Consider the following 27,529-nt stretch of genomic DNA (forward strand, 5'->3'; position numbering starts at 1 on the left):
CTTTGGGAAAACAGGCATTGGGAAAAACAGGTAAGCTGCTCATTGTCCAGTGAGCCACAGCTCCAGGTCTGTAGATGGACAAGTCACCAGTGCTGTGCTATCCCCTCCCCTCTGGATAGATGTCTCGAGGTGGAGGACATCTCAAGGTAGGCACGGAACAGGCTCCAGGACCTTGGGCAAAAACCAGTAACTTGTTTTCTCATTTGTAAAGTTCACCAGCAAAAAAATGCGTTTGTTCTGTTTTGCCCTAAGAGAACAAATGCTTCTCCCTAAAAGCTATGTATGTTGTTTCCCAAGGGGGTAAGACTTTGTCCCAAGAAACTCCCTCTCAGATGCTGCCACTGCTGGAATAAACAAGCGATAGCATTTAACCTCTACCTCCCCCAGCACCGATTTAATGTGAAAGTAACCCCAACCTGTAACTGGAGTCTGCATCTTCAGTGCTCACTTGAGTGGGTTCTGAGGGGAGCAGGGCAGTTATTTTAATATTTGCACAAGTGTTTAATATGCAAACTAATGTAACAGCACAGTCATAGATTCAATGTCCTTAACCCTTTTTTGTCCCTTTGAAAGCAGTTATTTTACAGGAATGTGCTTGACGTCTGCTAAAAACTATTGTTGTATGTAACTTGTTCACAAAGAAACCAACTGGCAAAACGTTCCTTCTAAAAAACATTTTATACAGTTAAAATATACATGCTTAGCATTTTACATTCAAGATCTCTTAAGTACAAAAGCCTGCTTTACTTTGTTATTTAACACTGACACACCAAATACGATTTAGTCATTCTTGGTTTAAAAGACTAGAACTTTTTACACAGGCTTTTAAAATTTCCTACGGAAAGCAAGTCACCTGTAGAACACTTCATATACTGACTTACATAAAAAAAAGCTAAACAGGTACTTAGTTGGAAAAATATATACAGACGTTTGAAAATCTGTTACTTAAACAGCAGATTTATGATAATTTTAGAATGTAAAATAGTAAGTGCAAGTAGATATTTTTTAAATAGTACTATATAGAACTCTAATACAAAAATAGACATCAATATATTTTATTTCTGTGTCAAACTTAGTTACGTGTGTGTGGTTGGTTGGGGATGAGTCCTGTTTGAATGCACAACTGGAATACTTACAGCTTTTGGGACCTAAAATATCTGTCTTTAGCTAACTTAAATTCTTTAAATAGTTATAGAAATACATACCCTGAATATACAAATAAGAAAAACAAATATTACATTTTTAATGAAGTGGATTTAGTGATGCTGAAATCAAATGAAGTGACCAGTGACCTAAGGGACTTCTCTTTCGTGTCAGGTGTTCACAGCCCTACAACTATCCGCGGTTCCTTCTGCATTTGTCAGTGTTGGGCAAGGAACAAGCTGTTCAAGTTTGCAACACCTGCAGTCTAATAAGGTATTTGGCTCTGTCTGTGTCAAGCGGTAGCTAGCAGGCTGGTTGCACAGTGCTGAAATGGAGGAAAGCACCAGCATGCCAAGGACTGGACTGTTAGCCCAAAGGACGAGGGCTGAGACTAAGTTGTACATGTTGTTGATGAGCCACAGCAACGTTAACGTGCAGTTATGCTGTTAATATCAAGCAAGCGTTGACGTGCAGGCTGCTAGCACCTTTGAAAATAGAGACTGGGGTAAATGGTGGCTGAAGGAAGACATGGTGTCAAGACCAAATTACATTGTATTAAATTAATCTATATACATCACAACAAAACATCTAGAGTTAAAATCATTACTGCTCTAAATGCAGCTAGCCCTTGCAGAAGTCTAGCCTGACCCAGGCCCATTTATTTTCTTTTGATGCATGCACATATGGCTCCACGTTAAAGGTGATCTTCAGTCGTAACTGACAATTTCAAGGGTTGGAAATGGGCCGTGGGTCAGCAAAACCAGTTCCTCAATCTGGAAATTTGGTACTGTTAAAACAAATGAAGACAGAGGCCTACCAGTAATGTCGCGGGGGGGGCAAGAGGGAGTTTTCCCTGTTGCTTCATTTCACATGCTGAGCTGGCATTTCCAGCTTGAAGTTGTCTTCATGAATAAATTGCATTGTAACAAGATACTCAATTTGAGCTTCAGGCTTGCTTGGAGCCTAAACAGCTTCACTTGGGACATAAAAGCCCAACTCAAGCTCTTTCAAGCTCATCAGTGCATTCATTCTTCAGTGAGCTTCCATCAGTTTGAGAGGAAGGTAAAGACAACAGTTCTAAAGAGCCCTTCACGTATTATCTCTTTGCAGTATCCTACAAAACTTGTGTCGTATTTTGCATTTACTTTTAATACTTCGGATGAAGAGTAATAGTGACTTTCATAGGAGCGGCCTCTAAAGAATTGGTGTCCCTGCAGAAAGGCATTAGATGAACCTCCCATCTTCCAGATTTGTGCAAAATTCAGTTGTTTTAAGAGCTGGTGCCTGGTATGAAGGAAAGTAGAAGTTGCTGCTTAAGCTTCCAGTGGTGTGTGACTTCAGTAGTTTGGGTTTTTTCCCCCTCTTGGTGTTACTAACCCACACAAGGTCCATCTGTGTGGTGGGTTTTACTCACAATATTTCAATATCCCATTTTTGTGAACGTTTGTCATCTGTTGGCTGATTCATAACGATGTGATTCTTGTCATAATAATTTCCTCCTTAAAAACAAAACAAAATCACGAAGGAGAAATTTTAAAAAGAAATGCTCAGAAAAGTCTGTGTATAATCTTTAGGAAGTGTGACTAAATAGGAAAATCAGCTGAAAAATAGAAATTCTGTGAGGGAGGGGGCTGATGTCTGCCCCTCTGCCTCTCTATGTCTGTCTCCTTCAAACTGTCACTCGTCAGCTTAGGCCCCGAGGAGCTCCTTTAGCTAGGGAGCAGAGTGTACCACAGACCAGAGTCCTCAAGGGCACCTCTGTGCACAGGAACAGCATCTCTGAAGAGGTTTCGTGTTTGGCAGATACCGAGCTCCTGCTCTGTGTCTGGATTTCTGAGGCACACATTGCTGTAGTAGAAATACACAGATTCACAGATACTATGTGGGACTATTTGGTGTAGCATATCCATTGCAACAACAAAGTTGGAGAGTCTTTAAAACAAAATTTCTCTCCTGTGAATACATGTAACAGAGAAATGACAGTGCATTTTTTATCTTTATACCATAAATAAAAATCCACTAAAGGAAGTGTTCTGAAATGCTATCGAGTGGTATCGTGCCCCTGCAGCCTTTAACATTCTATTTTGGAGTAACCCAGGAAGCACAGCGCTCTGATACTGTAAGAGTTGCCATCAGTATCACCAGCTGCATTTAATGGCTTTGTAGTTAAGTATTTATGAATTAGTAATGGTGGCTGAACTCCTCAGTTCTGGAAGCCGGGAATGCTCTATGAGTTCAGCATCACGGGGCTGAGAATTGAGCTGCAGAGGTCAGGTGGGTAACGGCCAGAAGGACTTTCACTGAAAAGGCTGACGGCTTCACCCATGGGATGTGCCCTCACCCTGGTCTGCAAGCCCTGCAGGGGTGTCAGGCTGTCCATCAATTCAGTTAGACCTTTCCTCTGAGCAGGCACCACCACAGAGCCCCCAGCCCGATAACCAGCCACTGCGGTCCTGGCCCCACGCCGTTTCCCTCGGGCTAAAACCTTAGTGCCAGCAGCAGGGCTGGAACAAACTGGGTGTGAGGAACAGGCATTCTCCAGTGAGGTAGTTCTACCCTGATGGATAATTGGAAGGCTCTGGACAGGAGCAATGACAATTTGAACCAGCCTGAAAAGATCAGGACTGAGCACTTCTCACTTTCTGAGTCACATCTATTCCACGGTTGCTTTTCCTTCACCATTTTGTCTTCCATAACTTGCATTTCTTGCCATCAGCACTACTGAACTCCCTCAAGTAGAACAGTCGATTTGATCAAATTAAACCTCTGGAATCAAAAGAGTAAGGTTCCCCCTGCCCTGCTGTTTCTTGTCCCACTGTCAAGCAAGTGGACATACCCCTAACAGGAAAGACAGGATTCAATATTTAACCTTCAGTACAAAAATTGCTGGAATACGGCAATTAACCTCAATCAGAAAATGCACTTAGAACATGTGAGGTTTAGTAGTTTGATTTTTTTATAAAAATACCTTTAATATCAAGCACCAGTTGTTCACTGAGGTATGAACTGATGGTTCCATCCTCATTGAGTCTCCACTTTTGCCTGTCCTTCCCGTGCTCTGCCCAGAGCGCGACCTTGGCCCCAGGCACATCTCTGCCACCGATGACATCCAGACAGGCATTGTTAGCCTAAGAAACAAGAAGGGAAGTGAGATCCAGGCCACTTCCAAGCCTGGGATTTGTGTCTGACTTGCTTCTGTCTCAGGCACCGGGTGTACTGCAGTAATTGTGCTGCAGCGGGTAACAAGCCTGGCAAGCAAGCTAGGAACAGATTATTCAGCAGTTGACCAGCTGCTTGATCAAAGGTGGTGGTCTTTTGTTACTTCAGGTGTTTCTTGTGTTAAATCACCAACTTTTTATATTGATAACAGACTATCAAAGGCAGCATCAATGCAAAATCCCTTACTTTCTTTGCATATTACTTTTCAGAGAAATTCTTAACTCCATTTAGTGGTAATAAACTTAAACTCGCTACCTCAGACAAAAGCAGGTTTCTACTTCCAGTCCCATTAGACAGATGTGAAAAATGTGAAAAGTAGCCCAACTTGTCAAAGCGGACAGATTTGATCTGTCTATACACAGTAGGAAGATGTAGGTTTTAAGAGTTTTGGTTGAAGATGCATGGGAGAGGCCAAAAGCTACCCTGGTGTTAACGCTAGCCTGCAGTCCAAGCAAGAAGTGAAGGTGAGAGAACAGCCGGGGATACAGCCCACCCACTCCCAGCATATGGAAACTCACCTTGGATTTGAAGAGCCCACGACAGTAGTGCCAGATCTGGGTGTTCTTGCCATTGTAGGGGGACGCACACACCGATGTTGCTCTTATATCTGCGAGGCTTCCAGCAACTGTCAGGTATTTACCCTGGGCTCGGTTCCGCACTCTGAGGTACACCGCTGGCTGAAATAGTGTGGGGGAAGATAGTTACAACACAGAGATTAAGCAAGCTAATGTCAGAATGCCTCCCCTCCATCTTCTATCAGTTTTCTAAAGTATATATTCCATTTCCAGTTTCAGATGAAGAGGTTCAATAACTTTTTTTTGTTGGAAACAACTGTGCATGTAAAGCAGCAGTGTTTTTCACAGGCAGAGACACAGCGGTAAGCAGCAGTGGCAGACAGTTTTTTTTTTTTGTTTTTTTTTTTTTTTAATGTATTTATGACTATAGAACTAATCCCTGTGACATGCAAATAGCTCTAGTTCAGCACATTTCACTCATTCCAAGGCCAGTAAATTGGCTGTAATCCACAAGCTTTTTATTCTCGTGACACAACAACTTACTGAGTCATGTATCCAACAACTTCAACCCCCATTAACTGGCGTATACGGCAGAGAAGTTACACCACTGCTTTTGAACATACATAGAAAACAGGGCAATGGCTTGGCATCCCTGTTTAATAAGGAGATTTTTGCAGGACTGCTACAGGGGTTGAGCTTTTGCTCTGTTACTGATTTTGGTGCAAATAGCAGTGGGTTATGAAGGGCAGCTCTGCTGGAACTCTAACTCAAGCATAGTTTTTCTTCTGGGAGCTTTGAATCTCCTTTTTTTCATATTAAAACAAATGCTAAGATACAGACAAAAAAGCTTCTCCCCCATCAAGCATCCATAAACTAATGTGTATTAGAACAGTGTATAATTATTCTTTACAAGGACACGATGGTATTACAGAGTCACTGAGCAAAATTTTTGTGTCTCATTTTGCACAAGTTTCAAATGTTCCACATTTTCTTGTATTACCTCTTATACTGGCAGATTTCACTGCTTTCGTAAGTTGTAATGGAGCCAGAGGGAAGAAAAATGAACTGGTGCAGGTTTGCAGTACTACTCCAGTCTCAAAAAACCCGACCATACACTCACAGAAGTGTCAAGCACAGGTAGCTGGCTGCACAAACTCAAGGAAGCAGTCAGTTTGCAGGGTTTAAAACAAAACCAAAAAAACCCAAATAAAAATCGCACAAACCCCAAATGTCAGCATCCCAGCAAAGTAGCTGAAGCAGGTCTTAAAACGCTACTCACTGCTGCAGTGTGAAAAAGCATGCCACCAAATACAAATGCTCTTCAGATTGCTGGCTGAAGAGAGAATTCTAGTTTTAAGATCAGCACAAATAATTTCCATTATTATTTGCAAAAACAGAGCCAGAATGGGATCCTTTGGTAGTTACCACTTCCAAAGAATTCCAAGGAGCTGTCAACTTCTTGAAATAACAAATCATTGGGAGACAAAAAAAAAAAAAAAAAAAATTCCTTTACTTTTCTGGGGGGCAGGGCAGATAATGCGTAACTAATGCTAAAGATTATTATTTCTGTTTCACTGCAACATTTCCCCAGTCGAATCCAGTGTTTAAAAATAAAGCAGCATTTGTCACGAAGTGGAAGGGAGTTCTGTGAGAAGCAGAGCTACCAAAAACTCTCTTCCAGCTGAGTCCCTGCTCACACGCCCTGCCACTCTCCCCTGCCCTCCCCCGCTCCGCCCCTGCCCAGCAGCGTGGCTGGGCGCGCAGCAGCGCACCCTGTCGCTGCTTTGGAGCTTGTGGGTGTCACTGATGACCTGATGCGCCTTGGAAAGGCAGAAGAGCAGCACTCCACCCGCTCTTCCTTGAGGGAGGGGCGTTTATCTCAGTCTTGCTTCTCTACCTTCCACAAAGCTCCGCAGAACTCTGTGGTTTTGAGACCTGACTCTCTGAAGGAGGTCGAAATGGCCGTTACTTGGGGTGAGGCAGAGGGGGAAAACCTGGTGGGACTGCATAAACTTGGCTGCTTTTGCAAGTCCAGGCTACAGCACAGTAAAATTTGCTCATGCTTCCATTTATGTTAATTATGAAACAAGCCAATGTAGAATTGGTTTTCTCATTATTGTTGTTATATGGCAAAAATGTAAAAATAGAGCATCTACAGAACATGCTAATGAGCCATTCAGAAAAACAATACTTGGCTCCAAAAAAATAGGAATTATTTCCCTTCAGGAACCTAATATAGATCTCAGTAACTGCCACTAGAGGAATTTTCTGCTTCAGTAATCATCCAGTAGGTCCTTCAGGCTGTCACCATTTGGCCTGATTTAAGAAGTACAGTGCACAGCATTATATTTAGTGGTAGAGCTGATACTTGTGCACTAATCCCTGTCAAAAAAAAAAAAAAAAAAAATCCTCATACATTCTTACAGTACCTGCTTCACAGGACGAAGGGAGCCGATTACTTTCCAGCCACTGTGTTCATTCCAGTTTGAAATCTCACTGGGCTCCAGCAGGATCTGCTTTCCTAAAAAATTAGATCCCTCGTATGCAATCCACCTGGATACAGAAAATGAAAGACTACATGTTAACCACAGCAAAACAAAACTACAGGCTTGTGTTCAGGACTGCGCTCCTGAAAGCCCCCAAACCCCTCCACAGTAGTGCTAGCATCAAACCTCTGTTCCTGTGCCACAAAATGCCATCCGTGTCAGTGGTTTAACTATCTTCTGCCTAAATTAAGACCCGGTTTCCATTTGTCTGCCTGAAACTTGTAAACTCTGCTCCCCACCCCCCCCAATTTTTCCCCACAGATAGGAGAACCTCTGTGTGAACCCGGATGGCAATAATGTGGGTTTCAGTGGGCACACATTAGGAAACTTGGAAGCCACACACCAGATTGCACTGCTTGCAGCTTTCCCTGGTTGTATGTGTTAATTATGAGAGCATTTTGTGCAATGTTTTCTTTTGTTAAAGCTTTTTATAGCTATTCCACTTGTCTGAAAACACATACAAAATATTTACTGCAAAACCTACACATTGCTGTAACAGACTTCCCTGTAGTGAATATATCTGAGCCATGGACATGGCTGAATGCTTTAACACAGTGTTAAAGCTCTGGCACACACAGGACCCTTGTTACCCAGGCATCTGCTCAGTAAATACTGTGTTGCTGCTTACAAAGGCAGTCTCAGGATCACAGATTGGTTTTGTTTCTATCAATAGGACATTGTTGTGCAGATAGGGAATCCTAAATGCTTGACTGATTAACTCATCTGAACACAAAGCAAATACTGGTTTCCCCCACTTACCTGTTTTACACGTCAGCTGCCAAGAACACGAGGGATGGCTGCACTCGAAGTCAGTGAGAAAACATCCACAACCAGTGCTCGCAGCACCTGTAATTTTCTTTTCCCCATTGCATGTAATTTGGAGAAACTAAGAGCCAGCCTGGCTCGGGACTCCGTGGAGACCGAAGTGTGCCAGCTGTGAACTGCCTTGTAATGAGGCTTATCACTGCCTCTTCAAATGAAGTCCCGTACCTCCTGACTAACAGGTATTTGGAGCAGCCTGACCGCCCCTGTGTGTTCCTTACACTTCTAACACACTTCTGACTTTTTTTTCTTGTGATGCTTTCTGTCAAGTCGCTGAGAACTCACTGTTAATGTTGCTCTCGGAGCATCGAACAGTCATTTGAAATGCAGTTTCACAGCAGACATTTATGGGAAGCAGAAAGGGGAAAGACTGCTACAGTAATAACCATGTGAGCCAGGTTAGGCTTCTAGCACCCAGAGACAAAACTCATCTTGGGTCTCACACAGACCAACAGCACCATCTTTCCCACACCTGGAGTAGCTCAGCCCACAGCCCCCTTGGCCAAGCTACAGTCCAGGCCATTCCTCACTGAGATGGTCAGCTGGCTCAGGAAGGATCCTTGCACCTCAGCCTGGCAGCAAGATGCCATTGGTGTATCTACATTTGTCATTTGTCTAAAGCTGACAGTAGGCTTTGGGGCAAGGAGCCAAAACCCCTCTGATTTAGGGGTTCCTGAACAAACCCTCTAGGGCATCCCCCAGGCTTCCCACAACCACCTGCCACCCTCAACCTTCAGGCTACCTATCTGCAGGGTGGGATGGGGACAGGCTGTGGAGGTCTGTTTCCTAGGGAGCATCACCAGGAGCTTGGGGAGAGCCCGGCCATTCTGCCCTGACCCTTCCCAGAGACAGGGAACCAGCTGACCCGTCTTGGACACTCAGCCACGAGCAGGAAGATGGAGAAGGGGCTGGGCTGTTCTGCTCACTCTCCCGTGCTTTTCTACGTGGTCCACAAGCCATCACCCTTCCTTTACAGCCAACTGCACAGGCAAAGTGATTTAATTTTCAGTTCCACACCCCTGATGAGAGGGCAGAGAAGGCTCATACAGCCCACAGGACACGCTTTAGACCATAACACCTCCACAGAGGCATGAAGGTTTACATGATCCCACCAGAAATGTCAGGCGTTCCTCCCAAAGAAGGCCCTTCCTCCCCCAAACTAGCACAGAGCACGGGGAATGCATGTCTGCTGTTCTCAGCCTCAAAGGGCAGCTGCTTGTCTCTCTCACTCTGGGCACTGCAAGACAACAGCAGCAGATGATCACACTCTCCGTATTTTCAGCAAGGGCTCAGGATGGAAGTGGCACAGATGTTTGGGAGTGGAGTTGATAGTGAATTGGCAAAGCTCTGTGGGCAAGCTTAGATTCACTATGGGTCCACAGCTAAAGTCAACAGCTACCGACTGCTCTTAAAGAAAGGAAGGTTCAACACTTAACCAACCTTTCAGGAAAGTGCTTGTGTCAAGTTCCTGAAAGAAAAGAGTCCACAGTCCTCTGGAGCATTAACTAGGTTAGGCTTAGCCTTTGCAACAACCTCAAAACATCAGAGGAGCGCTCAGCAGTGTCATCACAGATATCTCTAGAAGTGTTTTGACTTCTAGGTGGTAACAGACTTGATGTGTTTGAAAAATTCATCATAAGAATCACAACAGAGATAGACCTAAGCCCCAAACAGTCTGCGCTAATTCCTTGCCAGTTAGTTCAAATTTTGCGTGGTTTTGTATCATCCCATAAGATCTCTCACGAAAATTACAGTCTGGTCTACATGAAAAAGGTGGGGAAAAGGTTAAAAATAAATACAGGAAACGTGCGTCACATTAAAACAACAGCAGTTTCCAGTCAGTCTCAGTCACGGGACAAGACGATGCAAGTTATTTGTTGCTGCTGTGGATGTGGAGGCTGAAAACCCGGCTGAGACAGAATACTTGGGAGATTCTCCAAAAGGAGAAAGGCGGAGATGCAGAAGAGGTTAGAAGGTCACTTCTGCGTATGTAAAATGGTTTTCACAGAAGACTGTGGGTGTGTATTCACACTCATGGAGGTGGGGTTAAACTAATAACAGCAGCTAATTACTGTTCCAGCTGTCAGATCCGTCCCAGCTTCCCTGAGAAGCTGTTGCCCCTTTGGCAGCTGATCAGCCCATCGAACTTCACTTTAGGTTAACTTTAAGTTAAATCACTGCAGTTTATAGCTGGTATTTTACAGCCAGTTAATAAAGGCAGTCTGAGTTTACTCTACCTGTCTAAGTCAGCAATCAAAACTTATTTACTTTTGGTTCCTGGCTTGAATAACAGGCTCTATTGTTCATCACTGTATAGGGATGATTCTTACAGGGGGAAGTACACCCTCTGCCCAGAGTTTTTGTTTAGTTTGGGTCTTGATACAAAAAGCGGGTCTAGCATTCAACCGCATTTTAGGATTTTATATTGTCTCAAAAGAAAAGTTAGAATGTAAAACACCTTATGAAAAAATGCAGTAATCGAGAGAAAAGGCATGCTCAGTATTAGCTCCTATAATGCAAAACTGACCAGAATATTTCTTCCATACTTACAATCCACTTCTCACCCATACAGACTGAGTGTAAAAATGAAGGTCCTCATTCAAAACAGAATTGACGGGTTCACTGAAGTGCAGCTCTCTGCCCTTGCAGCATTCCAGAGCAAACAGACTGATGGAGGGCTCAGCAAAAACCTGAGGCAAGGGATAGGAGAAAAAAAAAGCAAAAGTTTTACTAGGCATAGTCTAACTTCAGTTGTTAGGCATGATGCACACATCTACCCACTTCAGTTTAATTTCCACATGCTTTTGAGTTAGATCATGCTCCCTCAGCAAATGTAACAGCGAGGAAAAAAAAATGTACATCCACCAACAAAGCACACAGATCTGAAACATACTGCATTTCCCAGGGGCTTTGTCATCAGAATATGGTGCCCCACTGACACAGGCCAGACACAGTGAGTCGCTTCGAGATGCAGAGGCCTCTGCATTTGAAAAAATCTTTGATCCAATTCATATCAGATCAGGGCCTTGAGTCCTTTTTATAAATCCGGTTTATTTATTTATCGACGGGACAGGTTACAGCAGTAATTTTCAGGGTGATCTGAAGATTGCATCTAAAGTAGTGAGGCAAATCACAAGTCTATTGTCCATAGACTTCAATTAGCAGTGGTTCACTGGAAAGATCTTAAGGATCTAACAAATGGGGAAAGGTCAAAACAATGAGAACTAAAAAGTTCTCAATGTTTTTAACAGACATTCCTGTTTTTCTTCTGACAATCTTAAAGAAATAATTAGTAGCCCCTTTAATGTCATATAGAATTGAAACATTTTTCACTTAATGTCCTTTTCTACAGTTGAGAGATTGCCTATGAAAGCAAATAAAAAGATCAGTTTGCACAAAAATGTGTTACAGCTGTGAGATCAGCAGAAAAGCACAGAAGGAACAGATTTAAATACACAGAGTCTGTGCCTTAATACAAGGAACACTTGTACAGTTTTTCAGCATTTTTAACCTAAAACTGTAAGGGAAGTATCGTAGTGAAAATCATAAGCACCTGTAATTTATATCTTGATACAGCTGGTAGAGGAAGAGGGAATAGGTCTGAATAACTGCTTCAATTAGCAGCCTCTCCGGGGAAGTCACCTTGTTCTTAGGAGATGTTACCCTGACATAGCAACCCCATGCAAAAGGTAGAATTTCTTTTGCAGTGAAGACATGGCCTCAGGTGGAATGAATGAAACCAAATCTGGAATTAAAGTTGACACAGGCACTGAGTAATTAAGTGAACTTAACTTCCATGTTTGAAGAGGCACATGTATTGCAGTGAAGTGTCTCTGAAGAGCTCAGTGGTGATTCAGGACTTACAAATTTACTAACTGACTCAGTGCACTTGGTATGCAGCCGGTTGTTCAAAACCTGCCTCAGATAAATCGCTTTCCTCTGCCAACCAGTGCAGGGACAATGTAAGTCATGCAACACTGCGTGGACAAGGGAGTTTGCTGAGACATTTAAAGAAGAGCCTGGGATCATCCACGCGGAGAGATTTTTAAAGCCCACTGCACTCCTAAGAAATCAATGTTAAAGAACAGAAAGAGATTAAAGCCCGTAATATTTTTATTTTGGAATGTCAGTTCTTCCCAGCTGCCTTCTGCTGGATGAGGTGGGTCAAATTTACAGTGTGTGTCTAAAGTCTTGCTTTGAAATGTAGACCAGCAGATCTAGCACAGGCAGCTACTTCTCAGGTTGCTTTGCTCAGCAAGGTAGCATCATCATACTCCAGTCTGCAAGAGCCTGCTCCCTTGGCACTGGCTTTCACCTTGAGTGGAAACCAGAAGCCATGTCCAGAACCGGTCCAACAGGGAAAATTTTCACAAGTGCATTAGTAAGCATGGGAGACGCCATTTGGCATCCTTGTTGTTAGACATCGTTACCAAAGCCTAAAATTTATCCTGCTGTTGCAATATTCACTACGTTAAGAGACAGGGATGCTGTACTAGACAGACCAGTCGTTTGATCCAGCGTATCCATTTATACACCAAGGATCGGAACCGCAAATTGGTGAAATCCATTAAAATGACTCTCAGTCTCAAGTGGTTGAGACTGTTTGAACTCAACGGGCCTGAGGAAGCCCTGTCTGGTTGCCCAGGGTCCCAGCCTGTCGGCACACAGCAGACATTGCATCTACGACAGACACACACAACCAATCACAAGGACTGATGCCACCTCTCCAGTGAGACCTCAGGACTCCACTGGCACAGACGTGAAGCACAGAAAATGAAAACATGCTGCTGTCTCAAGCACTGAAGCTCTCATATTTCCATAACCATATATAGAGCAATGAGCTGATTACTCACTTTATTTATACCGTTTTACACCAACAGCTGGCAGCAGTGACTTGGCCTGGCTTTTTTCTCTGATTTTGTTTTCATAGCTCCATGGGAACTACCAACAGTAAAAAACAAAGTTTTGAGGCTATGCTGTTACACTTACTATAGAGGCATCTTGCTCCCACCCTTCCTTGCAGAATGCTGGGGTGCACTTTCACCCATTTTCAGGCTGAAGAGTCATCACCGATAGGTAAGTAGTGTGAGACTGACAGGATCAGCTTTCTTCACCAAGGCCCAATCCTGATGGGCCAGGGAGGAACGGGGCTTTCCAAGAGCCAGAGGAAGGGCAACCAGGCAGAGAATACAAGAGGGGACAACCTCGGATTGTGGCGTTGCTTTAGGTGGACCCGAGTCCCTGATTTTGAAAGGTGACATCTACATTTACCCACAATAGTTAAGTCCTTGCCATGTCTAGGTCAGGGTTAGCTTTGCTTCCTTTCATAGTTATTTCAAGAAAAATACCTGGAATGCCATCCTTTGGGGAAAGCTTACCAAATGCAAGAATGAGAAAGCACTAAAGAATTGCTTTACCCGACCTTTGTGCTTTAAGGAACTAACTGCCTTGCTTAAACCAGCACCAGTAAAGTTTCAAGAGGTTTTGCTTGTCCTGTTTTTTAATGCCAGTGTCCAGGAGAAACTTGAAGAGATTTACTAATTCAAGAGGCCGGTGATTAAGGAAGTCTATATTTACACAGAATGTAAAAATATAAGCAGCCTTGCGAACTGTTAAATGCAGTCATATTCTGTACTTAACAGGTGTGGTAGTCTATGGCTAGTACAGCCCATAATGCCATGAGAATGACACAGCTTTTTTTCCCTCCCCACGGTGTGCTTTCAGAGTCTGAAAGGTAAGCCATGGAACTCAGTACACTAAAAATCTCTTGCACAGTTCACCTCAGCTCAGACTTTCCCCTCAGTGACCTTTTTTAACGGAGAGCAGCTGTGCACCACACATTTTTCACAATTCAGAACAGAATTTTGTACTTTACCAGTTCAGAAAAATTGCAACAAAGCCTGAAATGTTTGATATTAAACAAATACCAGTGCAAGATGAACTTCCTTTCAAAAGACTTTTGTTTGCTGTGCAAGGCTTAGGTGCTTGGCCCACTGAAAAGCGATAGTGTACAGACACAAAGAAGCTAACCAAAAGGTGCTACAACTGAAAACCAAGTGCACAAGTGAATTTGCACACAAGCTTGTAATAAAAACAAGTACAGTTTTAGCTATGGATAACGTACAGATAATTTTTCATTATGAATTTTGTGAAAATTATTACTAAATAGAGCCCTTTTGAGAAAGGCTCACCCCAAACCACATTTTTCCTTGCACGTTTTTTTGCAAACTTGGATTTTGCAAACTTTGATGGGAAGGCCTAATAAAGCAAAAGAATTAAATCCTTGAGGCCAGACTAAAGCACGACCGTAACCTAGCCACAGCAAGGGTCGGTACATTTCCCCACTTCGTGTCCCTGCTGACCTGCTGCTATGCAAACAGCACTTGCCAGAGCCTGAACTGGAGGAGACTCCACAGCTGTATTACAACATCCTTGGAAAAATCTCTACTCTTCAATCTTGGCTAACTCATCATTTACAACTGTCTTTACTGATGCTGTGCTTGCCTGGCTCCTCCCTTTAGTGTGGGAAGGATGCCTGGCTGAGGCAAAGGAACAAGGTGCTGGACAACAGGAACACCCACAGTCCAGTCCCAGCTACACAAAATGACTCATTGCCTTGGCCCTGGGAAACACTGATTAATTTCTGTATCAGATTTCATTAGTTGCCTCACAGGAATGCTGAGGAGGTTAGTTAACACCTGTATTTAACTTAGAAAAGCCCATCAATATAGAAATACAGGAACTATATTGATTGATCAGAGCAAGAATAAGGAATGCCTCAAAGGAGAATATAAAAAAAAAAAAAAAAAGGCAAAAGAGTTGCACAGCCTACAACCCAGATCTAATTTTTGTTTTTAGAAACTACGAGGCTGGTTTAACTACAGGGCTGAAGTTAACATTTTAGAAGGAAAGCTAATTGCTCCATGCAAATATCCTGGATACTGTTGTCCACTTAAGTCACACCACATATTAGAGGGAGTGTGACAAAATAACATCCTTGAGAAAAGGCAGCACTAGAGCTGAACTGCCCATTGTAAGAACATCTTGTAAGGGTCTCTATCCCAAAAGATTAACCTCTTCAAGCAACAAACACTCCACAAATGCCCCAAATAAGCAACTACAGCCCTGCAAATGGCCCAGCTGACTTCACCCACTCTCCTGCTGCCAGGCGAGCGGCCCACGCTTTCCATTTCATGAGTTCATGGTGATGCAAAAGGCAAGCCCTTGCCGATGCAGGCATGGAAACCTGCACCTCTGCAGCAGCCCTTAACCAGTGCTAGGCCTTTACTCGCCTGCAGGATGGCTATTAACACCACCACCCACAAATTTCATCAACAAGCTTTTCTTAGAGTGCTTTGGGATTTTTCGATGGAAGGAGACACGAGAGGCAAGTTACATTAGTTCCAGGGTTCCTGCCATTACTAAATAGATGTGTGCCCTTCTAATGTTAAGTGCGCTTCCAAAGCATGTAACTGCCTGTTCACTTAAAGAAAGACTTTCCTGTGAGATATACTTTTTAGCATATTTTCTGGACTTACAAAATAGTACATGAAAAAGACTCATTGCTCTTTTAGAGGCACTCCTCTTTTCAGAAGTGAAGGGGCCATGTAACACATCGCTATTTGATATGCAGTGTAGATTAATACATGGGTATCACAACACCATTTTTCCTCCCAGAATAAGGAAAAAAAAGGACATTATATTCTCATTATGGAGGTACAGACATGTTTTGTTCCTTCTTTGTATCCTCTCATTAACCAACAGCTTTACCTACACTCTCCCAGAACGACAAAACAGTCCAGTCTGAATTTGAGTGAAATGGAACAGCAGGGAAAAAAATACAGGTAGGGCCTCCTAAGGATTTAGTTTGAGTATTATATGCCTTGGAGAATAAGCCAAGATGGGAAAGAGGTTCCTGGGAATAAGGGAACACCTTCCCCACTCTCCTTATGAACCTGCCTAGCTTTTGCTTTGATAGTTCCTGAACAAACAGTAGAAAAAACTCATTACAAAGATGTGCTTAATTCCTCTATGACTCCAGGGCACAATAAATGGGGAAATGACCAAAGCAGAACCATATTAATTTGAATTTCTTGAAGAAATAGGGGAATCTGTGTGCACTTACACCAGTCAATGGACTTGGACTGTTTTCAATGGCCAGTAATGAGCTAGCCTTCTGAGTCCTTTGTACCGCTAAAAGTGTGGGTTTTTATCCCCTCTTCCAGTGCCACACGTGGGCCTCTACTTCTAGTCAACATCTGGGATGCAGAAGAAACCTCACACACTGAAGCAATACATGGCTCCCCCCAGCATGAGAGTCCTTCCAACAGTTACACTTGCAGCAAATACATCTCCCTTAAAGGAGAGCAGGAGACAATGCATTCAGGGCTCGGTGTCGGGGTTAAACATTCTCCCTCTCACACGTGAGCTATCGAGATACACCTTAGGTCTGAAATTGGGCTGGTATTTAAAGCTGAACAATGGAAAGGGTTCCCAATGTCACAACTGAATTCAATAAAGCTATGCAACAATTCCACTTGGGAATACGCTTGCTGCTCTCTTGAATGAGCTAACAGAAATATCTTGTAATAAAAAGGGCTCTGTTCCAAGAACAGTGCATTGCGGACAATGCACAGAATTAACTACTGCTGTTTCTGACCACTGACCAAACTTACTGCTGCGTGCTTAGCATCACGTCTGTACTACACAATGCCTCTGAGCCCTGTCCCGTGCGATTAGCATACACAATGTGCTAGGGGCCGATGAGGGCGTTTCTTTTTGTAAAACAGGTGTGGTTCAATAGGATTTTATGCTGTTTAGCTCCTTGATTTTGTGAAATACAAGGGCTCCTATTTGCAAGAGAGGAACTGAGCTAAGGGATGCAAGCTACTTACAAATTACAGGAAGACGTGTGTAAGCTTCCCACGCACAGCCTGCCAAACACACTTCTCCCAGGGCTTGGTCCTCAGTAATCAAGGGCTGCCAGTAGATTCCTTCTATGCCAAACTGCATAGTTACCGCTCTGTGAGATTACCGGCCGAGGGATTTGGAAGAGACCTCTACCATTTCATGTCAAAACTTCACTCTTGATTTAGCAAAGTAAATGTTACCTAGCGTGAAAAGGAGATCTTTAATCTGAAAACCAGGCTCTCAGCAGGTGGGAAGCTATAGCTCCAATGAAGTCACTGTATCTATGTAACCTAGTGAAATGACCAGCTCTCAGACTCGAGTGACACATCCTTCCTGCCATGCCCGTGGCTCTTGGTGTTCAGGGTTTTTTGTTTGTTTTTTTTTTTTTTTTAAATCTGTTCACAAATAGAAAAAAGGACTTTAATACTTGAAGAGTTACACTGAAGGGCACATATCACAGCCTGAGTTCGTGTCGTGCGATCAGGGAAGGAGGAACAGTTTTAGAGACGTTGGTCAGTGCTAGGGAGGAGTGGGCAGAGCAGCCACTTGCTTCTCTTTTACTGACACCGTTATGGCCACCTTATCTTCTATGCTCTTGCATAGGAGCGTACCAAGATATGGGACAAAGGCACAGATGTGACAGTAAGACTCCAGGGGCATATGTCCTGTGTGCAGGACTCCAACAGAATCCAAAAAACTGTATCTATCTTGTACTGGATAGTACAATGCATTCCTGTCTAATCTCCTGACCATAGAGGACCTCGTATCTCACCCTCACTGCTACAATAGGTCACTTGACTGCAAGATGTGTAGTCAACGTGACCTGAAAGTCACATGAAGACTATATGCGTGTGTAATAAGTACTTGTCCTGGATCTCAGAAGTCAATAATAGACAGGATGGCCACACGAGCTCTGGACTGGACTATCTGATGTGTCATACGCAGCTCACAGGCCACAGACATGGTATATTATACCACTTCACTGACCCATGATTTGAGATGCCATTAGGAGGTGAAAACACATTTTTATATTTCCATAAAATATTTAATAAATTAAACAGCATTGTGGCAAGTATATTCTACCTTGCAATGTCAATGTCCATGTCTTCTGTGTGTACTTTGCTTTAAGACTGAACCTTCGCTGTAGGCCAAATAAAAGAAGCCCTGTTTACTTAGACAGCATAACAAAACCAACATCTCACTGTGTACTAACGTTGCTGAGCTGTAGTATAAAGACCAGTCAGAAAAATGCCAACCAATGCAACTCGTACAAAAGAGAGCAACTGCGAGCCCAGAACACCCAAGAATGTGTGCCTACAAGCGACCGCACGCACCCGTGCAGGCAGCCTGGCTTGTTCCTGGCCCCAAAAATCCCCTAAGCCAAGAAAACACACTTCACTCTTTTGCCTGAGTGGGAGTTTGTTTAACACAAATATTTGCTTCAGACATCTGACTAGGAAAAGAGTTCCAAAACATTTTTTTTTTTTTTTTTTTTCCCCCCAATAAAGTCCTTACGTATTGAATAGGCTTGAGGGACTTGATTGTAGCAGCTGGACAGCCACAGGAACTGAGGTCAACGTAGAGGCCTTCTTCCAGCACACAGTGATTGTCAGTGATTTCCCCTTGGTAATACAGGAGCCAACTGCAAAAATAATGTAGCAAAAAAGATTAGCTGCTCTAGCTGCTTATTAAGTTTTTTTCAAGATTTAGTATTTGCTAAGGAAATAAGGAATTAAAAATCTGCTTGTTCTTGTTAAGCTTAAGAATAAGGTCACTTCACTTGAAAGGCTATGTGACAAAGCAACCAAAATTATATGGTACAAAAATCTTAGTTCCAGTCTCAAACGACGTGAGTGGAATGCAGACTCTGCTACTGTACCAAGTTTCTCAAAATCTGGTATAAATTCTAACTGCAGTTAAAAAAAAAGAAAGAAAAAAAAAAAAGAATCACAGTAACTGTGCAAACTTCCCACAGGAAAAGCAAAATGCATACTACCCCAACCAATGACAGGACGACAGTTACTGAAATGCATTGCAAGACAAAGGGTCTAAGACATGATGGAATATGATGGGTATGTGTTATGCACTTTCAGCTGTCTGAAATTTAGTAGCGTTTAAAAAAATAATTCATATTACTTAAAATGATGGCATGTAAAACAAAAGACTTACCATCCCCGAAGAACCTTAAAAGAACATGGTATGAATGATGTAAAATCAGAAACTTCTGCTGTGAAATCTATACATGCTCCTTGGAAATGTGTATTACTGAAAGCTTTGAGCTACAAGAACAAAACAAAACAAAACCAATGACTAGAAGGAAAACAACCTCATTATCATTAATGTAAACAGAGGTAGCTGTGGTCTTAGAGAAGTATCCATTCGCAAATAAACAGAATGAATTCTCATTTAAAGAATCTTTTATATTTCTACAGCTGCTTTATTTTTAGAAAGATTGAGCATTTTATCTTCTCTGGGCCCCATACAGGATGCTTGCCTGTGACGCTAAGGCAGTGGTATCAAATGTAAGTTCCACTGCTGCAGGAGAGGGCCCAGAAAAAAAGAGAAGTCTAGGACTGAAGGATGTTATCTACCATCCAAAGTACCCCTGGATTGCAGCTAACTCCTGCTACAGCTCAGCAGTCCAGTGTTCAAAACAGGGCAGGGAAGCACTGGTCAAAAGATACAGGAATACTGTTGACAAAATGCTTTGAAATCTTCTGTGACCACAGTGATCACAGGTAGTTTCTCATTTAATAACTACCAGGAGAATTTCTGGGGCAACCAGATGAACCATTAACTTCTGAAGTTCAGCTAAGATGTTTCAACATGTAATGGTGAAGAACTTCAAGCAACATTGAACTATACACCACCAGTAAGATGTGATCAATCTGAAAAAGCAGTAAGGGTGAAAGTGTTGCAATAGAAAAAAAAAAAAGAAGGAAAAAAGTAGTACGATATAGCCTATGATCTGTAGCAAAGTCGCCTAGAATTCTGTACCCTTGGGCTGCCACCATGTAACTGAGGTGAATTTCACTTTAAAGCCTGAAAGAAAGGCTGGAAAGGAATGAAAAATTTAACCATATCAAGAGAACAGCTCATATTCTGTAATGGAAGAAAAAGACGATGGCTGTTGCAAGAGCTACTTCCCCCTTCATGCCCCAAATTGGCCTAGTTTCCTGCCAAAGAAAAGAAATCAAATGCTTTTGCCAGTACAGATCAAGAAGGCCAAACACAAGTATGAGCAAATGATTTTGTGTAAAAGCTCAGTCTGTGTTTTCAAAAGAAACTAATATGCTTCTTGTTAGAAAGAACAAAAATGGCCTAACCTGGCCTTGCATACTGTAACTGCAAATTGGAGAACACAAATAAGCTATAATATAAAGTGCAATTGATTTTTCTGTAAATATAATTGCACTGCTACGTCACAAAGCATCTACTTAAGCTGTAATTACATAGTATTTTCTATCTACTTACCTCAAAGCTCTTGACAAAAGACTGTATGTATACATGGTCTTTCTGTCATAGGCCAGATGCTATGCAAGGCTTTTGAAGAAGGTCTATAACTCATTTTTATATAGATTATATATAATAATGAATGATGGTTTTAATTTGACAAAGGTTGGGGTGAAGTACTGATTCCTCAGTGAAAATACTGTATACCTGCGATTAGTCGCAAACTGCAGCTATTTCTACTTTGTCAAGGTTTGACATTACTATACAAGGTTTCATTTCCTAAAAAGTCAATGGACACTATGTTGAAAATATAAATACAAATTATCACTGCAATCATGTCTGCTTCCTAAACCATCTGTACAAGTCAGCTGCTATTAAAAGAGGCTTTGTTCTTGCTGGGCAAAACCAACTTTTGTTTTTAATAAATAAAATGAATGGCTTTTTAGAGCTGGTGATTTCAGGCATTCTTACATTATATATACTCTCTTAGGGAGCCTGGCAAGAGGAAAAGATTAGGGGAGTTACTGAGAGATTTAAGAAAATTTAGTTGCTTTTCAATTTCTGACAAGCAATGAAAAACAGAAGTGAAAGAGACACACTCTTGCGAACAGTGAAGACAGTTCCCTCTCCTCAGACATACATTTATTAAAGGTGGGAGAATGTATGATCATTCAAAATAACTGGTATATGGCCTATACAAGGGTCAAACATTAGGCTGCTTAAGCATTTGCCAGCTCATACACACCACACTTTGACGTTCCGAACTAACAGACTGTTGCATACATGGAAACTTTATTTTACTCTGAATGGGAAATTTTTCATATTTATCCCAAGACTATCCTTTACTTATCCTAAGTAAATAAATGTTTTCCCATAAAAAACTTACTCAAAGTATTTCCTCTCCTAAAATAACTGTAGCAATATGAATGATGTTCTTCCTTCCCTAGCTACAGGGCAGAATCCTATGAAAACCAGGATTGCCATAAGTCAGGACAGTATTTTTTAAAAAATGGTGTTAAGGCTGCTATTAGAGAACCCACCAGGCAAAACACAATCTAGTCCATGTCAGTATTTAAAGGTGACTGTGCATATACACATACACAGATTTTTCACACTTCAAAGTTTTCAACTGATTTTAAGGGTCTGCAAAACTGGATTTAAAGTCCTCAAAGGATAGTTTTTGGGAAATTCTGAAAAAGTAGAAGAGTTGAAAATGGAGAGAAAATTACTGTCAACTGGATCTAACTGGTTTAATCTGAGTTGGTTATTTTATCTGGTATCATTTACCAATGCCTTACTGTGAATGTACTTGCAAGTCTTTTATTTGGCCACAAACCGACATATGAATAGGTCTGGCAGGAAATCAGTGTTTAAGACTAGAATAATACACCAATTATGTCTTCAGACAGGAAACATTTCCCGTAGTCCTGGGTTAATCATAAAATTGTAGAACTAAAACTACTTGGCAAAAAAGAAGGGTGTGGTCAACCTGCTAAGTAACACCATGTACGTATTTCCCATGCGCTTACAGTTTTTATACCCATCCAAGCAAGCAAGAGCAAAATTGTGACCAGGTGACAAAATACTTACTTAAGTTTTCTCAAACAGAAACACTGAGCTCTAAATTATCTTTTGTCTGAATAAATGTCATGTTTCTTGAAATCAAGTTTTCCAAATTTGCTTGATTAAAAGCATGCCAGAGAGAGTGCTCAATATAACCACTTTGATCATCACTCATGCTAGCAGCACATTCCAGGACAAAGAAAATCCCCAAATCAAACAAATAATACAGGAAGGGAGAAGAGCCCTGTTGGGACAGAACATTGCAGGAGACACAGACTATCCTTGGTGATGAACACAAACACTTAGAGACGGTTTTTGGTTTTGAAAGATACCACAAAGGTGCATTAATGGAATATAACCTTGTAAGATGATGACGAAAAGGGCAGAACCCTGACCTAACTTATTCGTGAGACAAGAAGTGAATTACAAGGACTGCTTTCTCTTCATAAATTGTCACCAAGTCAGACATGACTTTCAGAGAAATAGTTAGACTGTATCGTAGAAGAGATTTATCACAGATTTGTTATAATCAGGGTGTGTTCAGTTAAGGCCGTATGCTACCATGAGAAAAAGGGAAGCACAGAGCAAGTGGTGCCTGCTGCCAGAGGAACAGCTGTATGTGACTGGGAGACTATGAAAAGCAGAGCCATGAGCATCCAAGACTCACAAGCCCAACTTCCCCTATTGATGCATCTGCGGGTTTGAAGAGTGCAGTTCAATTTTCTGCAGTTCATGCTTTCTTCTTCTCCTCACAAATGAACAAGATAGTGACAAACCTGATATAATGCAAACTGATGGAAAGAATATATGCCACAAAGAGAAGGATAAATGCATGTGGTAAGAGTTTCCAGAAACAGGAGGGAAAGAAGAAGAAAATAAATAGCTACAGAGACATAGTCACTCAAAACCTACCGAACAGCTTACATTTTTGAAAACAGAATACTAAAATGTATGACCTAGAATAAAGCAAAGAGTAGAACATGCAAACTTAACCCTTACACATCTACTAGTTTCCTCCGTCAATGCTCTGCTGTATGGAGATGATAATACTGAGATATCATCTGAAGCAACAAGATAAGACATTCAACATTACCTGTATTTAATTATTAAATGTAGTTTAGGACTAGAGGCTGTTATATAATGTCAACATACCAAATGTGGAGGCTCATTCATTCCAAGTGGTTCCTGCAATAATAAGTATATATACATGCACATAAATAAATAAAATTAATTACAGTTCATTTCCTAGAAGACAGGTTCAAGTTCCTGAAATTTATTAATTATGAACTCAAGAGCAGAGAAAAAAAACGACACTTCCCATGCTCTTGGCACAATTCTCTTTCGTAGCCTCTGCCATCAACAGTCTGTAAACCCATGACTATCTGCCTGACTGCTCAGTCCCTTTTCACACAGAGAATTTCCATCAGCATTGATTAGTTCATATAATGTGGATTAGAGCCCATGTAAATGTCTCTATTTTTGAGTCTATTTCTTGAAAAAAGACAGAATTAAAAACAACAGAAGACTGCAACACCTCTTTCAAGATGTGCTCTTCAAAATAAGGTTAAATGTTCCTTTCTTATTTGCACTGCAGTAGTATCATTTGTTATATACTTATTACTGAGGACTGTCTTTGTTTTGCATTAGGGTTTTGAGAGTTTTGGCACTAATCTATTTGGGCAAGTTGCACCACCTTGGATTTAATAATGCATTAAAAATATTTCCTGTCTTTATTCAATATACGTATTACAAATACTTTAGCAGAAGAAAAAAATAATCAGACCTCTGTTATACAACAATATGGGCCAGATAAATTCTTGAATATTTTTATCTCCATTACCAATCAGGTATTTTAAATTACTGTATTTAAGGCAAACTAATCTTTCCAGGCCATATTATTCTTCCCATGAGTGAAGTCTGCAAAAGGGAAGTACTTACGAAGTTTCCCTGACACTCAACAGACAGAAGGATCCACAGCGTTCATTTCAGTCTCCATCCCAAACAGACTCCTTATGTCATTCACAATGGTCTTAAATTGTTTCCAAGTAAACAGACAAAGTGATTGAACTGCACAGCCTACATTGTAATATTATTTTACACGCAGAATTCCAATAGTCTCATTTATTTTAAGTTTTCCTTTAACAAGTTCTGGTAACTCACCAACTTAATAGGTCGAATTGACATGATGATTTTACTAGATCCTCCCCAGTCAAAGAAACATTTGTATTTTCCTTTTTCCAATACATATTGTTCTCCACAGAAATACTTCTGCTGATATGCAACCCACCTGGAGAATGACACAAAAATTAAACTGAAAACACTGCATTTTCCTGTGTAGCTTGATGAAAATACTAACAAGTGAAATAGAACAATTTTCTTCTGAGTTTTCTTGGTAAGTTCATTTGACAGATAGTGTAACATTAAACCCAATGAGAGGCACATAATCGTCACACGTTTGATTTTCTGCTCTTACTTTGCAACTACTTTGACAAAGATACAACTTCATGTCTCAGCCTTTCTATCAAATATACACTCATGATGAGATAGTGCATTGCTTAGAAGCCTAGAGGAAAGACACTTAACTGACAAGACTTTGAATCTCTTAGCTGAACCTTTACCTGTTTAGCATGCCCCCCAGCCAGGGCTTTCTTCCAACGTTTCCAGTTGGATTTAAGAAGAATGGTGCAAGAAGAAAGAGAAGTAAATGAGGAAGCCTTGAAAAAATGAGATAAAGCACAAGCTTGCAATGGTTGGCAGTTCAAGCTTCTCCCACTCTCTTTTCCCTGTTGCAATTTAAGAAGAAAACCCCCCAACTTCGTTGAGATTGAGGGTCCCTCTAGCCCTGCACGTGCTCTTTGGTAGTGGCACAAGTAGATGGAGGCTAATTAGAGACACCACTAACATCCACTTTTGGTGGTACATTCTTCTCTCAGTCACCCAGCACCCAGGACTGTCATATCAGGGGCATTAGATGGCATTCTCCTTTCCTAGTCCTTTTAGCACCTGCTTATGAATCTGTTCGTCACTAATTTGTCTCCTGGTGCTATCTGTTACCACAGCCTCCTTCAGCAGCAAGTTCCAGAAATTCACTGTCTCCATTGTAAGAAAGGCTTTTTGCTCCCCACCTCTAAATTCGTTTTAAAGCAATCTCCAGCTAGTTCTGTAAAGCATCCCCACATTGTTGTCATGTAGGATTCTGTGAATGCTGCTGCATTGATTGTCTACCACTTTCAACATTTTGCAGATCTCATTCATATCCTTCCCCAGCCATCTCTTCTCCAAATTGAGTCCCAGCCTTTCATCCTTGTGTCTCATCCTCATGAGACACTAAAATCCAGTCTCTACATGATCAGTTCAAATCCCCCACTATTGCTAACTGTCCTAAGTCTGAAGCTTTTTTAGTCTCACTTAATGGTTGCTGATCCCTATTACCATTAGGGTATGTATGACAATGTTAATACTGCACTTTCAAAATTACTATTTAAGTCTGGAATTTCCACCCGCATGTCACATTCCATAGTGCTCTTTTCCCATAATGTATTTTATGTTTTAGCACTTGATACTATTCTTCATGTATAGTACCACTCCCTTGCCTATAATAGCCTACTCTATCATTCCTATAGAGTTTGTATCTCCTCTGCTCATCCTTTCTGTGAATCTCTAAGGTATCTGCTGTATCTGAGCTGTTACTTCATGCCAAGCATTCTAGCTCCCCCATACTATTTTTCAGCCTTCTAGCACCTTTAAGTTTTGTCCTTGCTCCATCCATTAATACTGTATATCTCTGTCAACAGATATTGCAGATGGTCTAATTTACCTTCCTTATTTATTGCAGTTGTGCTGTTTATTTTCCTCTTGGACTTCACATATGCACACTGAAAGTTAGTCAAGCCCACCCTGCAGGCTGTATCAGCTTGAACCAGGTACTCTTCCACACCTGTTGGTTTAACCCCCTGATTTTAGTTTAAATAGTTCTTTAAAAAGTATTTTAATTTTCGGTGCCAGCAGCCCGACTTTATTACAAATAAGGCGCAGCTCATCCCTTCTGTACAGGTTACAACTGTCCCAAAAGGTATCCCAATTCTTAACGTGCCTAAAATCCCTCAATGGTATTACTGCTAAAGCTCCTGTATCATGAAACTACAGTCTCTGTGACCTCTAGAGGCACATCATAAGCTTTCTTTAGGAACAAGAGTGCCCAGATCCAAATCAAGGTGTAGGCATGAGATTTAAAGAAAACTTTTTTTTTTCTTCCATTTACCAAGGAAACTGAAACATTGCTCTCCCCCAAACATTTATCACCTGTACCATGTGAAATACATTCTGTCAAAAGATGTACCCAAACCAAACTGTGCACAAAATATTTCCATGTATTTCAGTAGACTTACACTCCACTTTTCACAAGAATTGACCTCGTCTCTGGGCCAAATCCAGCCTGCTCCACATCAGGGATTTCTTCATTGATGATGTCTAGTGCTTTCCCATCTTCATCATCAGACTGGAAAAGTGCCACTGATGACTCTATAAAATCCTAAAAGGCAGCACAGGAGTTAGAAGACAGGCTGTCACAGGTCAGTGATACTTAAAACATTTCAGAAAAGAGTTGTAGCCTGAAAGATAGTGTTTTATAAAGCAGTGAAGAGACTCAGGTCCCATGTATGGATCTTTTTGTGGTATTTTGGCATTGAAGTGCAGAGCTGGAAGCCTGGCAATCTGATATGGCCTTCAGTGGTTTCCACTGGAGAGAGGAAGAACCTGCTGCCCTGAGCATCATCCTTTCCTCTACAAGGGTAACAGAGTGCAAAGATGCTTGTGTGGGAAAGAGAAGGGTTAGGGATTTGGCATTGATCTTCCAACAGCTTAACAAATGACTGCTCCAAGCATTACGATGACTATAATCTTTTACTTCAAATTCTGCTTCCTCGTCCCTTCCCAGCTACAAGGCAATAATCATAGAGAGTAAACATTTCCAGCACAAGCTGTTTGTAGTTTTTGGATACATCCATTGTATGACTAATCACTATAGCTATAAAATAAATCCTGCAGGACACTGTCATGTTCTCCCCCTTATACAGTCGTGTGACATTGCTTTATGCTTTCAGCTAGCATAGCTGCTTGACCAGGTTACTTTCACAGTTTCACATTATTTGAATTTGGGTTTCAAATCTCCAACTTTTTAACCACATAGCAATTCCAAGCCCACAATTCAGTCACTGCTTGGGAAAATGGAAAACAACAATCCATTCACTTTATTTCTTTAAAAAACCCCATGAATGTAACTCAATATCAGCATTTCTGAAACATTAACCAATGTTATAATAAACGAGAAAAGAGAAAAGTCTATTAAACAAATTCATG

The 27,529-nt window shown here is 41.5% G+C and overlaps 1 protein-coding gene across 1 annotated transcript in view; it reads right to left on the reverse strand.

Annotated features, from left to right (window-relative positions):
* Nucleotides 1–659: 659 nt before the first annotated feature.
* Nucleotides 660–27,529, reverse strand: part of CRYBG3 (crystallin beta-gamma domain containing 3) — a 92,084-nt gene continuing 65,214 nt past the window's right edge. The window contains exons 13-22 of the mRNA XM_042789025.1: nucleotides 26,560–26,702; nucleotides 24,332–24,458; nucleotides 23,324–23,356; nucleotides 19,325–19,434; nucleotides 18,671–18,797; nucleotides 10,796–10,935; nucleotides 7,307–7,430; nucleotides 4,881–5,039; nucleotides 4,112–4,271; nucleotides 660–2,642 (exon numbers count right to left, since the gene is read on the reverse strand). Of these exons, the coding sequence (XP_042644959.1) occupies nucleotides 2,554–2,642; nucleotides 4,112–4,271; nucleotides 4,881–5,039; nucleotides 7,307–7,430; nucleotides 10,796–10,935; nucleotides 18,671–18,797; nucleotides 19,325–19,434; nucleotides 23,324–23,356; nucleotides 24,332–24,458; nucleotides 26,560–26,702 (1,212 nt within the window). The 3' untranslated portion in view covers nucleotides 660–2,553. The remainder of the gene's footprint in view (nucleotides 2,643–4,111; nucleotides 4,272–4,880; nucleotides 5,040–7,306; nucleotides 7,431–10,795; nucleotides 10,936–18,670; nucleotides 18,798–19,324; nucleotides 19,435–23,323; nucleotides 23,357–24,331; nucleotides 24,459–26,559; nucleotides 26,703–27,529) is intronic.

Source organism: Tyto alba, unplaced genomic scaffold, assembly GCF_018691265.1.
Source record: "Tyto alba isolate M040663 unplaced genomic scaffold, T.alba_DEE_v4.0 Super-Scaffold_14, whole genome shotgun sequence".
NCBI lineage: Eukaryota > Metazoa > Chordata > Aves > Strigiformes > Tytonidae > Tyto > Tyto alba.